General features: G+C 46.3%; 1 protein-coding gene across 1 annotated transcript; it reads left to right on the forward strand.

Annotated features, from left to right (window-relative positions):
* The first annotated feature begins 13,705 nt into the window (after positions 1-13,705).
* On the forward strand, positions 13,706-16,781 carry LOC120916820 (early endosome antigen 1-like). Its single transcript, XM_040327762.1, has 2 exons — positions 13,706-14,938; positions 15,695-16,781. Exons 1-2 carry the CDS (start codon positions 14,739-14,741, stop codon positions 16,779-16,781), a joined length of 1,287 nt encoding a protein of 428 aa, XP_040183696.1. The 5' UTR covers positions 13,706-14,738.
* Positions 16,782-17,099: the final 318 nt, after the last annotated feature.

The raw sequence follows: 17,099 nt of genomic DNA on the forward strand, positions 1-17,099 counted from the left end.
CATCAGTCTTGCCTACACACCCTCGGTCAAAAATTTGACCGTGTCCAAACGCAGTGACGTAAAACACTACGACGTGCTGAGAAAAACAAAGTTCAATGCTTCCGTGCATGCGTCGACTTGATTCAGAGCATGCGTGGATTTTTGACCGATGGACTTCCACACTGACGATTATTTTTTTGGGGGAGTTTTTTTATCCATAGGAAAAATTTAAAACATGTTCTATTTTTTTCACTGATGGAAAACAAACCGATGGGGCCCACACACGATCGGTTTGTACAATGAAAAAAGTCCATCGGTCTGTTTTCATCGGACAAACCGATCGTGTGTACAGGGCTGAGGTATTTTTCTAGGACAGAAAATGTGTTACTTGTTAAATCAACAGGTGGAAAATGAAAGGAGTTGTAAATAAAAAAAAAAATGTATGCTGAAATGACTGTTTACAGAGTATAGAGACATAATAGTTAACGGATTCCTGTTAAAAACGATTAAAAATAGATAAAAATCTATTATATAATGTACCTGTAGTTTCTAGTTTCGTTTTTGCATGTTGTTTCCTGCCTCTCTGCTGTATAGAGCATACAGGGCCACAGAGCCATACAGGGCAGTGATGGTTTGGAAAACGAAACTAGGGTTTTAGACACACAGTAATCACACCTCCTTGAAGTTAGTGACCACAGAGAAAAAGCTCCCAGCACTGTGGTTATCAGGAAACAGACAACCAGGAAGTGTGGAGATCAGCGAATTACAGCAACTTGAGAGCAAAAACGAACAATAAGGACATGAAAACAGCACTGCATTAAGGTAAAGGAAGCTATTAAGATAAAAAAAAAAAAAAAACATTCCCTTTAAGGAAAAATACCTGAAAAAAGAAAATGAATGCAGCCACCACATTCAAGAAATGGTAAGCTGCAATATATATAAAAAGTGTTTAAATACACTAACATGTCTGGGATATTACACCTCATAAAAGGGCAACTTACAGTTAGGTCCATATATATTTGGAAACGGGCGCCATTTTCATACTTTTGGGTCTGTATGCCACCAGAATACAATAAAAGGAAACAATCCAAGTAAATGTGAAGTGCAGACTTTCATTTATAATTCAAGGGATTGAACATAAATATCAAGTACAGACTTTGGAAATGCAGCCATTTTTATACACAGCCCCCCCCCCCCCCCCCCATTTTCATGGGCTCAAATGTAATTGAATAAATAAAATGTAATTTTTTAAATATTTTTTCCAGAATCCTTTACTGGCAATAACTGCCTGGAGTCTGGAACCCATGGACATTACCAAAGACTGGGTTTCCTCCTTTCTGATGCTTTGCCAGGCACTAACTGCAGCTGTATTCAGATGTTCTTTGTGGGTCTTTCTGCCTTTAGTTTTGCCCTCAGCAAATTAAAATGCATGATCAATTGGGTTGAGATCAGTTGATTGACTCGGCCACTTATTTTCCTTCAAAAGCTCCTGGTTTGCTTTTGCAGTGTATTTTGGATCATTGTCCATCTGTACTGTGAAGCGCCGTCCAATCAACTTTGCTGCATTTGGCTGATTCTGGGCTGACAGTATATCTCTAAACATTGCAGAATTAATCTGGCTGCTTCTGTCACATCAATAAACACCAATGACCCCGTGCCACTGGAAGCCACGCATGCCCCTACCATCCACACTGCCTCCACCATGTTTTACACATGACGTCATGTGCTTTGGATTATGAGCTGTTCCAAGCCTTCTCCACACTTTTTCCACATCATTCTAGTACAGATTAATCTTAGTTTCATCCATCCAAAGAATGCTTTATCAGAACTGGTCTGGCTTTTTTTAGATGTTTTTTTTGGCAAAGTCTAATCTGCCTTTTATTCTTCAGGCTTCTGAATGTTTTGCACCTTGTGGTGAACACTCTGGCTCAGATTCAGGTAGATTTGCCCATTACTTACACATGAGCTGCTCAGCTGAATTTCTCTGCGCTGGGGCAATTTAGCCAAATTGCCACCTGATTCAGGAATCGTTTGTTCATTTAATTTGCTCCTGTTTAAGGCAAAGCTGAGGGCGCAAGGCCGCGCAAGTGAAAGTGGGTGTGCCCCTATGTAAATGAGCATTTTTCGGCTCAGCAGAGGTTTGCGCCGGGCGCACGCATGCGCAGTTAGAGCGCTGCCGTCTGCGCATGCGTCAAACTGCGCCTAGCATACTTTCAGGGCAAATCCTGCTCAGCTGCTTGCACTGAGAAAATAAATAGGAGCAGACTTGCGCAGGTTCTTTGCTGAATCTCATCCTGCTTTTTCCAACCCCCCCTGAGCAAGGAAATTCAGCCCATTTTGAAGAGATGGCACCTCCCAAAGGAACTAAAAAAAGGAAGGCAAACTTTGTGGCTGCGGAGATGGACATCTTAATTGCTGCACTCCAGCAACATAAAGAGCTTCTATATGGTGCCCAGCGGGCAAACACCACCGTTGCCCAAAGGAGGGCTATATATGAAGCCATAGCCCTGGACATCAATGCCCTGGGTAATGAAGAGCGTACCTGGGATGACATCCAGAAAAAACTTAATGACATGAGGCGCAGGGTCCGGGATAAACTGGCTCTTATCCGAAAACATACCGGTGGCACAGGAGGTGGACCACGATGTAAGATCCGCCTAAATCATGAGGAGGAGCTTATTGCCCAAACTTTTGTGCAGGAGCAGGTGGAGGGACTTGCAGGGTACGACTCCACTGTTGGGAACTTGGGGACTGGTAAGTTATTTTTGTTTCATATCTGCTGTGCATCATGGGAGGGGGTAGAAGTGAACATATTTGTGGGTAGAAGTGAAGATGGAACTATTATTTTTGTTTCATATCTGCTGTGCATCATGGGAGGGGGTAGAAGTGAACATGTGAGAAGTGTGTTGCACCAGCAAAATCTTTAGTTTTGGTGTCATCCACAGGTGGTGATGAGGGGCCGTCTTCGGCTGCGGGGCGACCCACGCCATCCATACCTGAGCCAGGGGTCCAGTCAGGCCCCATGGACATTATGGCAATGCTGGTCCAGGAGGAGATCCTACCGGGGCCAAGTATGGTTGAGGAAGTGGTTTTGGAGGAGGATTCCTTTTTCCTCATCCAGGAGGACTCTGGCTCCCTCCAGGAGGATACCACCATCCCTGATCAACCCACCACCCCCCCGCCCAGCACGTCATCCCCCTCCAGGGCAAGCCCCTCCAGGGCAAGCCCCTCCATTGTGGACCCCTCCCCTTCTCCCTCTGTCCGTGCCCTCCCCTTCTCCCTCTGTCCATATCCTCCAGCCTCCGTGACGGTCTGCTGGAGGAGCAGGCCCTGCAGACCCGCCATATAGGGGCCATGGTGGGAGATGTTCGACGTCTGGCGGACAGCATGGCATCCACCTCCACCTCTGCAGCATGCCCTCACCCTGCATGCAGACCGGGACAAACATGTCTCACAGAGCCTGGCGGAAATAAGTGGCAACTCCAAGGCCATAGTCACCTGCTTGGTGGCTCAGGAGAACGCCCCCGCTTTATTAAGCAGGATGGCAGCTGCGGTGGAGGCCAACACCGCTGCTGTGCAGGCCAACACCGCTGCAGTGCGGGAGGAGGGGAGAGTTACCCGCCGTCATCATCGGAACACCACCACCCGCCAAATGCGGATATTGGCCCAGACCAACACCATCCTCGCCCGCCTGGCCAACGCCATGGAGGGCATGCAGCCACCACCTGCGAGGAGTCTGGAAGTAGGGGTTGATGCTCCTCCCCTCCCTCCATCCCCACCCCATGCCTCCTCCGCACCACGGAGATTGAGGAGCCAGAGCCGGGGCACCCTTGGCCCAAAGAAGAAATCAAAAAAATGATATAATTTGTACAATTATTATATGCTCAGAATATGAGTTTTTTTTTTTTTTATATATGCTCAGAATATGAGCTTTTATATTTATTTGTAGTCCCTACACACGGTGAGGAGTGTATACTACAGTGTGACTGGTGTGTGAATGGGGGGGGGGGTGGCACTCCTGCTGGAAAAGGGGTGTCACCCTCTGCCATGTGAAAGGTGTATGAATGGACAGCAACATAATTGGAGCCTTGACGCGGCGTTGCTGCTCCCTAATACCATGGGGTATTGTTGGGTCTAATCCAATTTGGGGTGCATGTGTCGTGTGTGTGCTAGGGACTACAGTGGTGTGCATACATGCATTATACTTGTGACAAGATCAGGGTGTGTTTAATGTGCAAAGAGACGTTCCACAAGACCATTCTGGATTGCTCTTCCCTCCGGTAGTGTTTATTGGGGGGGGGGTTGCATGGTTCGGGGGTAAGGTCATTGCGTAGCTCAATGTGCATGCCCCTTCTCTCAGCAAAATTGTGGAGAATACAACATGCCCCGACGATTTGGCACACAAAGTTGGGTGAATACAACAGGGTCCCCCCTGATTTATCCAGACATCTGAATCGAGATTTAAGGATGCCAAATGTGCGCTCCACCACCGCACGTGTACGTGCATGGGCTTCGTTAAATCTTTCCTCTCCTGGTGTTTGAGGGTTACGAAATGGGGTCATCATGTGAGGTCCCAGGGCATATGCAGAGTCACCTGGAAGGGAAAAGACAGGAGGATGTTAGTCGTGCATGTGCCCCTTGTGATGTCTGCATCATGGGGGGGGGGCAGTCATACCTGACACCCATGTCACTCACCAATCAGCCAGCTGTCTCCATACATGTTCTGGTCAAACTCGGTTGGGATGGGGCTGTGTCAGGAAATAAAACTGTCATGGCTTGACCCTGGGTGTTTGGCACGGACATGCCATATGAGGCCATGTGCATCCACAATCACCTGCACATTTATCGAATGCCAATGCTTCCTGTTGCAGTAGATATGCTCGAGGAGCCAGGGGGGGCGTAGTGCCACATGGGTACAATCTAGTGCACCCACAGTGCGTGGGAATCTGGCTATTTCATAAAAATCACTGATTGCCTTCTGCCGCAGGTCAGCCATGGTTGGTTTGATAAATTGTGTGCCCATGCGTCTGAGTATTGCAGGGATCACTTGGTGCACACACCTGCTCATGCTGGATTGGGACATCCCCGCCACCACTCCACCTGTGCGCTGAAATGAGCCACTTGCCAAAAAATGAAGGGTTGCCACAACCTTCACCAGTGGCTGCACTGCCTGTCCCCGATGGGTCGGGCTGCTGATGTCATCCTGCAGGATTGTTACCAACTCAAGGATGACTTCAGGGCTGAAGCAAAACATGCGATACACCTCATTATCACTCATCTCAAAAAGGTTGTAGCGCCCTCTGTAAATCCTCTCCCGTGCCCTCCTACGAGTCGGCTCAGTCAATAAAATATCAAGAACCATAGCTGCCCCTGGCATGTTGTTGCACAGATGTGAGGTCCCGAAAATGTGGGTGCTCTGCTTGTTCAGCTCGTCTGACTAGGTGCTGCTGAAGTTGCGCGCTCCTGCAGATGACATTTGGCCATCTTGCTGCACTCCAGCAACATAAAGAGCTTCTATATGGTGCCCAGCGGGCAAACACCACCGTTGCCCAAAGGAGGGCTATATATGAAGCCATAGCCCTGGACATCAATGCCCTGGGTAATGAAGAGCGTACCTGGGATGACATCCAGAAAAAACTTAATGACATGAGGCGCAGGGTCCGGGATAAACTGGCTCTTATCCGAAAACATACCGGTGGCACAGGAGGTGGACCACGATGTAAGATCCGCCTAAATCATGAGGAGGAGCTTATTGCCCAAACTTTTGTGCAGGAGCAGGTGGAGGGACTTGCAGGGTACGACTCCACTGTTGGGAACTTGGGGACTGGTAAGTTATTTTTGTTTCATATCTGCTGTGCATCATGGGAGGGGGTAGAAGTGAACATATTTGTGGGTAGAAGTGAAGATGGAACTATTATTTTTGTTTCATATCTGCTGTGCATCATGGGAGGGGGTAGAAGTGAACATGTGAGAAGTGTGTTGCACCAGCAAAATCTTTAGTTTTGGTGTCATCCACAGGTGGTGATGAGGGGCCGTCTTCGGCTGCGGGGCGACCCACGCCATCCATACCTGAGCCAGGGGTCCAGTCAGGCCCCATGGACATTATGGCAATGCTGGTCCAGGAGGAGATCCTACCGGGGCCAAGTATGGTTGAGGAAGTGGTTTTGGAGGAGGATTCCTTTTTCCTCATCCAGGAGGACTCTGGCTCCCTCCAGGAGGATACCACCATCCCTGATCAACCCACCACCCCCCCGCCCAGCACGTCATCCCCCTCCAGGGCAAGCCCCTCCAGGGCAAGCCCCTCCATTGTGGACCCCTCCCCTTCTCCCTCTGTCCGTGCCCTCCCCTTCTCCCTCTGTCCATATCCTCCAGCCTCCGTGACGGTCTGCTGGAGGAGCAGGCCCTGCAGACCCGCCATATAGGGGCCATGGTGGGAGATGTTCGACGTCTGGCGGACAGCATGGCATCCACCTCCACCTCTGCAGCATGCCCTCACCCTGCATGCAGACCGGGACAAACATGTCTCACAGAGCCTGGCGGAAATAAGTGGCAACTCCAAGGCCATAGTCACCTGCTTGGTGGCTCAGGAGAACGCCCCCGCTTTATTAAGCAGGATGGCAGCTGCGGTGGAGGCCAACACCGCTGCTGTGCAGGCCAACACCGCTGCAGTGCGGGAGGAGGGGAGAGTTACCCGCCGTCATCATCGGAACACCACCACCCGCCAAATGCGGATATTGGCCCAGACCAACACCATCCTCGCCCGCCTGGCCAACGCCATGGAGGGCATGCAGCCACCACCTGCGAGGAGTCTGGAAGTAGGGGTTGATGCTCCTCCCCTCCCTCCATCCCCACCCCATGCCTCCTCCGCACCACGGAGATTGAGGAGCCAGAGCCGGGGCACCCTTGGCCCAAAGAAGAAATCAAAAAAATGATATAATTTGTACAATTATTATATGCTCAGAATATGAGTTTTTTTTTTTTTTTATATATGCTCAGAATATGAGCTTTTATATTTATTTGTAGTCCCTACACACGGTGAGGAGTGTATACTACAGTGTGACTGGTGTGTGAATGGGGGGGGGGGTGGCACTCCTGCTGGAAAAGGGGTGTCACCCTCTGCCATGTGAAAGGTGTATGAATGGACAGCAACATAATTGGAGCCTTGACGCGGCGTTGCTGCTCCCTAATACCATGGGGTATTGTTGGGTCTAATCCAATTTGGGGTGCATGTGTCGTGTGTGTGCTAGGGACTACAGTGGTGTGCATACATGCATTATACTTGTGACAAGATCAGGGTGTGTTTAATGTGCAAAGAGACGTTCCACAAGACCATTCTGGATTGCTCTTCCCTCCGGTAGTGTTTATTGGGGGGGGGGGTGCATGGTTCGGGGGTAAGGTCATTGCGTAGCTCAATGTGCATGCCCCTTCTCTCAGCAAAATTGTGGAGAATACAACATGCCCCGACGATTTGGCACACAAAGTTGGGTGAATACAACAGGGTCCCCCCTGATTTATCCAGACATCTGAATCGAGATTTAAGGATGCCAAATGTGCGCTCCACCACCGCACGTGTACGTGCATGGGCTTCGTTAAATCTTTCCTCTCCTGGTGTTTGAGGGTTACGAAATGGGGTCATCATGTGAGGTCCCAGGGCATATGCAGAGTCACCTGGAAGGGAAAAGACAGGAGGATGTTAGTCGTGCATGTGCCCCTTGTGATGTCTGCATCATGGGGGGGGGGCAGTCATACCTGACACCCATGTCACTCACCAATCAGCCAGCTGTCTCCATACATGTTCTGGTCAAACTCGGTTGGGATGGGGCTGTGTCAGGAAATAAAACTGTCATGGCTTGACCCTGGGTGTTTGGCACGGACATGCCATATGAGGCCATGTGCATCCACAATCACCTGCACATTTATCGAATGCCAATGCTTCCTGTTGCAGTAGATATGCTCGAGGAGCCAGGGGGGGCGTAGTGCCACATGGGTACAATCTAGTGCACCCACAGTGCGTGGGAATCTGGCTATTTCATAAAAATCACTGATTGCCTTCTGCCGCAGGTCAGCCATGGTTGGTTTGATAAATTGTGTGCCCATGCGTCTGAGTATTGCAGGGATCACTTGGTGCACACACCTGCTCATGCTGGATTGGGACATCCCCGCCACCACTCCACCTGTGCGCTGAAATGAGCCACTTGCCAAAAAATGAAGGGTTGCCACAACCTTCACCAGTGGCTGCACTGCCTGTCCCCGATGGGTCGGGCTGCTGATGTCATCCTGCAGGATTGTTACCAACTCAAGGATGACTTCAGGGCTGAAGCAAAACATGCGATACACCTCATTATCACTCATCTCAAAAAGGTTGTAGCGCCCTCTGTAAATCCTCTCCCGTGCCCTCCTACGAGTCGGCTCAGTCAATAAAATATCAAGAACCATAGCTGCCCCTGGCATGTTGTTGCACAGATGTGAGGTCCCGAAAATGTGGGTGCTCTGCTTGTTCAGCTCGTCTGACTAGGTGCTGCTGAAGTTGCGCGCTCCTGCAGATGACATTTGGCCATCTTTTGCTAACTTGCCCCTGCTTTTAGCAGGAGCAAGTTTGCCCGGGGAAAAAAGCTTGCGTGCTTCCAGCGCAAGATGCGCATCACACGCGCATGTTTCTGAATCATCGGCAGTACCTAATTTGCATATTCGCTGAGGGAATTCCATGAAGGCGCAAGTTACACCCCGCGCAAAATTGCGCAATAATTGCGCCGGAGCAGCGAGGCTGCGTGCGTGGGAAAAAGTCAGAATTTCAGGCTTAACTGGTTTACAGAATCAGCCGCAAATTTGCCTGGGAGCAAATCAGTACTTGCGCGGTGCAAATCACACTTGCTCCCGCGCAAGTGCTTCTTGAATCTGGGCCTCTGTATTTTCTCTTGTAAAGTCTTCTCTTGATTGTAGACTTTGGCAATGATACGCCCACCTCCTGGAGAGAGTGTCCTTCACTTGTCTGGATGTTGTAAATGGGTTTTCTTTACCATAGAGAGGATCCTGCGATCATCCACCACTGTTGTCTTCCGTGGACATCCAGGCCTTTTTATGTTGCGGAGCTCACCAGTGCGTTCTTTCCGAAGAATGTACAAACCTGTTGCTTTGGCCACTCCTGATGTTGCTGCCATCTCTGATGGATTTGCTTAGTTTTTGAAGCCTTACAAGGACCTGTTTCACTTGCATGGACAGCTCCTTGGAACACATGATCTAGGTTCACAGCAATGCATTCCAAATGCAAATACCACACTTAGAATTGACTCCATTACCTGCTTAATTCAGGGGTCGACAAATCCCGGGCGCCAGGTCGCCATGGCGACTAGAAATAGGGTCCTGGCGACTTGGCTTGGAAGGGGGGGCAAAAAAAAAAAAAATTTTTTTTTTTTTTTTTGGTGAGCTGGCACCATCTGGTGGTGAGCCGTTGGTATTACAAGTTATTACCACCAGATGTGTAAGCTGGCGCCATCTGGTGGTGGCCGTTGGTATTACAAGTTAAGCATTACAAGTTAAACAGCAATTCTAATGTAATTTTTCAATATTTTCACTGCCATCTTCTTCCCTCTAGCTAGAACCCCCAAACATTATATATATTTTTTATCCTAACACCCTAGAGAATAAAATGGCGATTGTTGCAATACTTTCTGTCATGCCGTATTTGCGCAGCGGTCTTGCAAGCGCACTTTTTTGGGGAAAAAATTACACTTTTTTTAATTAAAAAATAAGACAACAGTAAAATTATCCCCATTTTTTTTTATATTATGAAAGATATTGTTACGTAGAGTAAATTGATACCGAACATGTCACGCTTCAAAATTACGTCCGCTCGTGGAATGGCGTCAAACTTTTACCCTTTAAAATCTCCATAGGCGACGTTTAAAAAAATCTACAGGTTGCATGTTTTGAGTTAGAGGAGGTCTAGGGCTAGAATTATTGCTCTCGCTCCACCAATCGCGGCGATACCTTACATGTGTGGTTTGAACACCGTTTACATATGCGGTCGCTGCTCATATATGTGTTCGCTTCTGCGCGCAAGCTCGTCGCGACGGGGCGCGTTTTCTGGCTCCTAACTTTTTTAGCTGGCTCCTAGATTCCAAGCAAATTTGTCAACCCCTGCCCTATATATATATATATATACATATAATACACCCCTCATACCCCCTAATTATACATATAAGTCACACCCACTGCTACATACACTAACCACTCCCTGCCAACAGATCAAAAACAAACAGGCATAGCTTTCAGCACAGGCCTGCCTAAATTTACCTGCACGACAGAGCCTCAAACACTACACATCTAGCACCTACCTATGGTTAGGGTTGCCACCTGTCCAGGATTCACCCGGACAGTTCGGTTTTGGAATCATGTGTCCGGGTTTCAAACTGCCTGAAACCCGGACACATTATTCAGACTAGACTATGGCTTCCCAGCAGGGTTGATGGCTGCAGTTGTCTAACCTGAGAGTGTCTGTAACACTCTCTTTCACACTGCCTAAAGCCAACACTAACAACCCCCCCACATACAGACAGGAGAGGAGAGAGGGCTCGATCTGTTCCTCTTCCTCCTGCCCCTACCCCTCTGTGTCTGCCCACCTTCCAATCCCCAGTGCTGTGCCTCAGAAAAGTAAAGTGGGGGCCGGAAATTTGAAGTCCAGCAGCTTCAGATACATCTGGATGAGAGGTACTGACTGCCAAGGGGTGAGTGAGCTCACCATCCATCCCTGTCTGTGACTGAAGACTCCCACTTACCTCTTCTGTCTCTGAGTGAGTACACTAAGGTAAATCAGGGTTCTCAGAGCATCCCTTATGTCAGAGTCCCCAGAGTTCTCCCTTATCAGAGTCTGTAGAGTCCCCCCTTACAGTGTAAGGGAACTCCGGGGATTTAGATGTAAAGAGGAACTCTTGTTATTAACTTCATATGATTAGAAATGTTATTTAATTGCAAAATCTATGTATAGCTTATTCTATAATAATAATTGTTGTGCGCCGCTAAAGTTTTCGGGATTAACTTGAAGAAAAGGTATCAACTCTACCTATAGAAGAGGGTGCTACATACATATAATACACCCCCCCCCCATATATACATATAATACACCCCCCATATATACATATAATACACCCCCCCCATATATACATATAATACAACCCCCCCATATATACATATAAAACACCCCCCATATATACATATAATACACCCCCCCATATATATACATATAATACACCCCCCCCCATATATCCATATAATACACCCCCCCATATATCCATATAATACACCCCCCATATATATACATATAATACACCCCCCATATATATACATATAATACACCCCCCATATATATATACATATAATACTCCCCCCCCCCATATATATATACATATAATACACCCCCCCCAAATATACATATAGTACTCCCCCCCAAATATATACATATAATACTCCCCCCCCATATATATACATATAATACACCCCTCCCCCCCCCATATATACATATAATACACCCCCCATATATCCATATAATACACCCCCCATATATATACATATAATACACCCCCTCATATATACATATAATACACCCCCCATATATACATATAATACACCCCTCCCCCCCCCATATATACATATAATACACCCCCCTATATATATATATACATATAATACACCCCCCTATATATATATACATATAATACACCCCCCATATATACATATAATACACCCCCCCCATATATACATATAATACCCCCCCCCATATATACATATAATACACCCCTCCCCCCCCATATATACATATAATACACCCCCCATATATACATATAATACACCCCCCCCCATATATATACATATAATACACCCCCCATATATACATATAATACACCCCCCCCCCCATATATACATATAATACACCCCTCCCCCCCCATATATACATATAATACACCCCCCATATATCCATATAATACACCCCCCCCATATATATATATATATATATATATATATACACATATAATACACCCCCCCCCCATATATACATATAATACACCCCCCATATATACATATAATACACCCCCCCCCCATATATACATATGATACACCCCCCATATATCCATATAATACACCTATCTATCTATCTATCTATCTATATCTCCAGAAGGTAAAAAAAATAATAATAATATATTTATTTACCTCCTGAAGATAGATCGATAGCTATCTATCTTCAGGAGGTAAAAAAAAATATCATATTATATATATATATATATATATATATATATATATATATATATATATATATTTTTTTTTTTTTTTTTTTTACCTCCTGTAGATATATATCTCTATCTCCAGGAGGTAAAAAAAATGTAAATAATATATAATGTGTATATATATATATATATATATATATATATATATATATATATATATATATATATATATATATATATATTTGTAAATTATATATATATTTTTTTACCTCCTGGAGAATATATATATATACACACACATACACTGATTCAGTCACTAAGGGGTTAATAAACAAAGTGACAGTTAGGTCAAGTGAGCTGGAATGTTCTGTTGCCATGGCGACCTATCTGAGCTGTGTTGTGTAACGGCTGTTGTTGCCATGGTGACATATCTGCCACTGTCTGTGACTTTGTGACATCATCATCTGAGCCTTTATAAAGAACTCGCAGAGAGGATCTGTCATTTGAGATCAAGACTCTGAGAAGATCAGAAGTGTTCTGACTGCTCTGAGAATTCTCATTCGATTTAGAAGCGATTTATTCAGCTCTATCTGATTAGATAAGCGAATAATAATAATAATATATTCATTTCCTTGTCACATTTCTATATATCTTTTCGTGACAAATTTTGGAAAAATGAGCCTTTGGAAAACGCTTGCCGTTTTCTGCCTTCTTCTGGCTCTGGGTGTAGAATATTCTCACGCCCGGCCAGCGTACACCCGTATGGATGCTACAGTTGGCTCTAATGTAGCGATCCCGTGTAAGGTCCGCACCGATCTTCTATCTGGTGCAAGCAGTGTTAAGTTGGAGTGGGGAATGACTCCGGACGCAGGAGGTCTCTACACCCCTCTAATGTACGAAGATGTGAAAAACCTGCAGAAGGATTATGTGGATTGTTCTATTATCATCGACACGATCCGGTATAGAGACAGCGGAACCTACGAGGGCAGATTCATCATGGACAACGTCCCGTATCAGCCATTCAAGGTGGTCATCATTCATGTGACTGGTGAGTGTTACAGCTTTTGGTTTATTGTTCATTCTACGGGGGGGTCTACTGTGGTGGGGATCTACCATGGGGGGGTCTACTGTGGGGGTGGGACCAGGACCAGGCTGGGCAGGTCCAGCTCAGAGGGACTTGTGGGCTTCTGGGTAATTTGTTTAACCCTTTCCCTGCCAGTTTTTTCCCCACACAATACGAAATCTTATACCCAGAAATCCCCCCACACAGGAGACATCTGGTGATTACAATGTGATGTATTGTATCTCATCATCACTTCTCACACTATACAATGATATTACATTTAAAGCAGAGCTCCACCCACTTTTATAACTCCTCCTCCTCCTCACCCCTCACTAATCTGTGCACTGGAAACAAATTGGATACTTTTTTTTCCAGCACTTTCTGTGTAAATTGAGTATTTTTGTTTTTTCCCTTCCTCCTCCTCCTCCTCTCGCCATCATTTCCGGTTTGCAATGCCTCCTGGGAGATCATGTGTGTCATCAATGGGGCGCCGCGTTTTTTTTCTGTGAACCAGAAATGACGCGATGCACATCCGGCACCATGTTTGAAAAGGGCAGCCAGGCTTTTGTTGCCATTGTTACACAAAACTTCTTATTCACAGTGATGGGCGATGGGGGGCTGGAGAATCTCAGCTCTGATTACATACAGAGCCCGGGGGAGGGGACACACACACTTATTTACAGTAGAGGAATATGATTGGGAACATTTTGATTGGGCAGTTTAATAGGGGCAAATTTGATAGGAGCAGTTTGCTGGGGACAGTTTTGATGGGGGCAGAGGGACATTTGGAATGGATTTATAGTCATGAATGTAAACTGGTTTGTTGAACATTATAGCTCATTATTTGGACAATTAAATTAATTTCCTTTGTTTTTATTTCATCAGATCCCACGTCCACAGAGACCGCTGATACCGAGACATTCAAGAAGCACCAAACAAACCTGAAAACACAATGGAAGATTCCTTCAGTCGCTTCCACTGAGACCGCTAATACCAAGACGGTCAGGAAGCAACAAAGAAACCTGGAAACACAAAGGGGGACCCCTTCATACGCTTCCTCTGAGACCGCTGATACTGAGCCGGTCAGGGAGGACCAAAGCAACCAGGAAACACAATGGGAGACCCCTCCAGTCACTTCCCCTGAGACCGCTGATACCGAGACGGTCAGGGAGGACCAAAGCCACCAAGAACCACAATGGGAGACCCCTCCAGTCACTTCCCCTGAGACCGCTGATACAGAGACGGTCAGGGAGGACCAAAGACACCAAGAACCACAATGGGAGACCCCTCCAGTCACTTCCCCTGAGACCGCTGATACCGAGACGGTCAGGGAGGACCAAAGCAACCTGCAAATACAGACGGAGACCCCTCCAGTAATTTCCACTGAAACCGCCTATACCGAGACGGTCAGCGAGGACCAAAGCAATGTGGAGATACAGAGAGAGACCCCTTCAGTCACTTCCACTGAGGAGGTCCCCATGATGTCTCCAACAATGACAATGACAACAACAACAACAGAGACCAGTACTTATGATACAGGATTAGTATTCATCGATTTAGGTGTTGAACTTATCACCAAGACCTTCTATCAACTGAAGAGAAATGGCTACCTTCCATTAGCATTCATCTTAGCTGGAGTCGGTCTTCTAGTAGTCATCGTCATCATTTCGATAGTTATGTAAGTTATTGCAAATTCTTCATAGGTTTTCTCCATTACACTTCATGCTATCACCCACTGTATGAGCCCTCCCCCTCCCAATATTTACCACTTTTCCTATAGGCGAGCAGTTGATCAGACCGAAGCGGTGTGTTTTCTGTACTTATTTTCCGGGGTTTAGCAGCACAAGCCCCTCACTGGTCATAATGCACCTCTTATGCCCCATACACATGATCGGATTTTCCGCCAGCAAAAGTCCGATGTGAGCTTTTGGTCGGAAATTCCGACCACGTGTATGTTCTTTCGGACTTTTGCTGGTGGAATTTCCGCCAGCAAAAGATTGAGAGCAGGTTCTCTATCTTTTCGACGGAAAAATTCAGATCGTCTGTGGCAATTCCGACGTGCAAAATTCTGACGCATGCTCGGAAACAATTTGACGCATGCTCGGAAGCATTGAACTTACTTTTATCGGCTCATCGTAGTGTTGTACGTCGCCATGTTCTTGACAGTCAAAACTTGTGTGACCGTGTGTATTCAAGCCAAGCTTGAGGGGAATTCCGTCGGAAAATTTGATTGTGTGTACGGGGCATAACATTTTGTTCTATGGGGGAGGGGTGAATGAACGGAGGCTGCTGGTAACAGTAACAAATGGGGTGATGGCGTGTGACTATTTGTTTTCGATCAAACACAGATTTAAGTGGCATCAGCTATTAATTCTGAAAATTTCTGCTGGTTTATGGAAACATTTTTATAACATTTCTTTCTTTATCTCCACAGAATTTGTTACTGCAAGAAAAGACGCATCATGATGGAGCAAAGCAGAGATGTGGAAAAAGGAATCACTGAGAACAAAACGCAAACACAGCTGACTGAAGTGTGCATAATAAAGGAAAAAAGACACACATTGACGGAAGAAGTTTCAGCGATGGAAGAAGAACTCTCAGTTACTAAACAAAAACTTGCAGAGGTGCAAGAACTCGCAGTGAGGAAAAAAGAACAACTCGCAGCGAGGGAAGAACAACTTGCAAAGATGCAAGAAAAACTTGCAGAGACGCAAAGACTCGCAGCGAGCAAAGAAGAACTCGCAGTTAGGGAACAACAACTTGCAAAGACGCAAGAAAAATTTGCAGAGACGCAAGAACTGACAGTGAGGAAAGAAGAACAACTCGCGGTTAGGGAAAAACAACTTGCAATTAGGGAAGAACAACTCGCAGTGTGGGAAGAACGACTTTCAAAGATGCAAGAAAAATTTGCAGAGATTCAAGAACTTGCAGTGAGGAAAGAACAACTCACAGTTAGGGAAGAACAGGGCTGGCTGTCCTGGCTTTTCAGCGGCCCTGTTGACGAACAACCACAATGGGAGACCCCTCCAGTCACTTCCACTGAGACCGCTGATACCGAGGCGGTCAGGGAGGACCAAACCCACCTGGAACCAGTGAGGGAAGAACAACTTGCAAAGATGCAAGAAAAACTTGCAGAGACACAAGGAGAACTGTCAGTGAGGGAAAAACTTGCAGAGACGCAAGGAGAACTGTCAGAAACTAAAAATGAACTGGCAGTGAAGGAAAAAAAACTTACAGAGACAAAAGAAAGATTGTCAGGCCTACAAAAAAATCATCTAGAAACACTCATGGAGATGGAAGAAAAAGTCACAGCCATGGAAGGAGAACTCGCAGTGACGAAAGAACAACTATCAGCGACTAAAAAAAGGTGTGGTAAGGGAACAAGAACTCGCAGTTCAAAGATGCAAGAGAAATCTGCACAGACAAAAAAAAAAGAACTGCCAGTGAAAAAAGAACTCGCAGTGAGCAAGAAGAACTTGCAAGAGGAATTTGCAGAGATGAAAGAACTAAAAAATAAGTGAGGGAAGAAGACCAAGACTAAAGCGGATGCCCGCCAAATTTTTTTTAAAGTCAGCAGCCACAAATACTGCAGCTGCTGACTTTTTAAAAATAAGGACACTTACCTGTCCAGGGCGCCCGCAATGTCGGATGCCGCCGCCATCTTCGGAAAGGGAAGCGGCTTCATTTGCTGGTTCCCTGCTGTGCATGCGCGACTCGTGCTGAGCGATGTCACTGGTCCCTGCTGTCTTCTGGGACCTGTGTGTCCTAACAACTAATGACTCATCAGCTGTCGGCAGGTTTCCCGCTGACATCTGAATGAAAACCAAAGAATTGCCAGC

The sequence above is a fragment of the Rana temporaria genome, chromosome 11 (assembly GCF_905171775.1).
Source record: "Rana temporaria chromosome 11, aRanTem1.1, whole genome shotgun sequence".
Taxonomy (NCBI): domain Eukaryota; kingdom Metazoa; phylum Chordata; class Amphibia; order Anura; family Ranidae; genus Rana; species Rana temporaria.

What these genes read in the sequence shown, in the direction of transcription:
- LOC120916820 (XM_040327762.1), top strand. Translation starts at nt 14,739, where the DNA reads ATGATGTCTCCAACAATGACAATGACAACAACAACAACAGAGACCAGT. An exon ending in GTCATCATTTCGATAGTTAT is followed by an intron (nt 14,939 to 15,694) that starts GTAAGTTATTGC and finishes TTATCTCCACAG; the next exon opens with AATTTGTTACTGCAAGAAAA.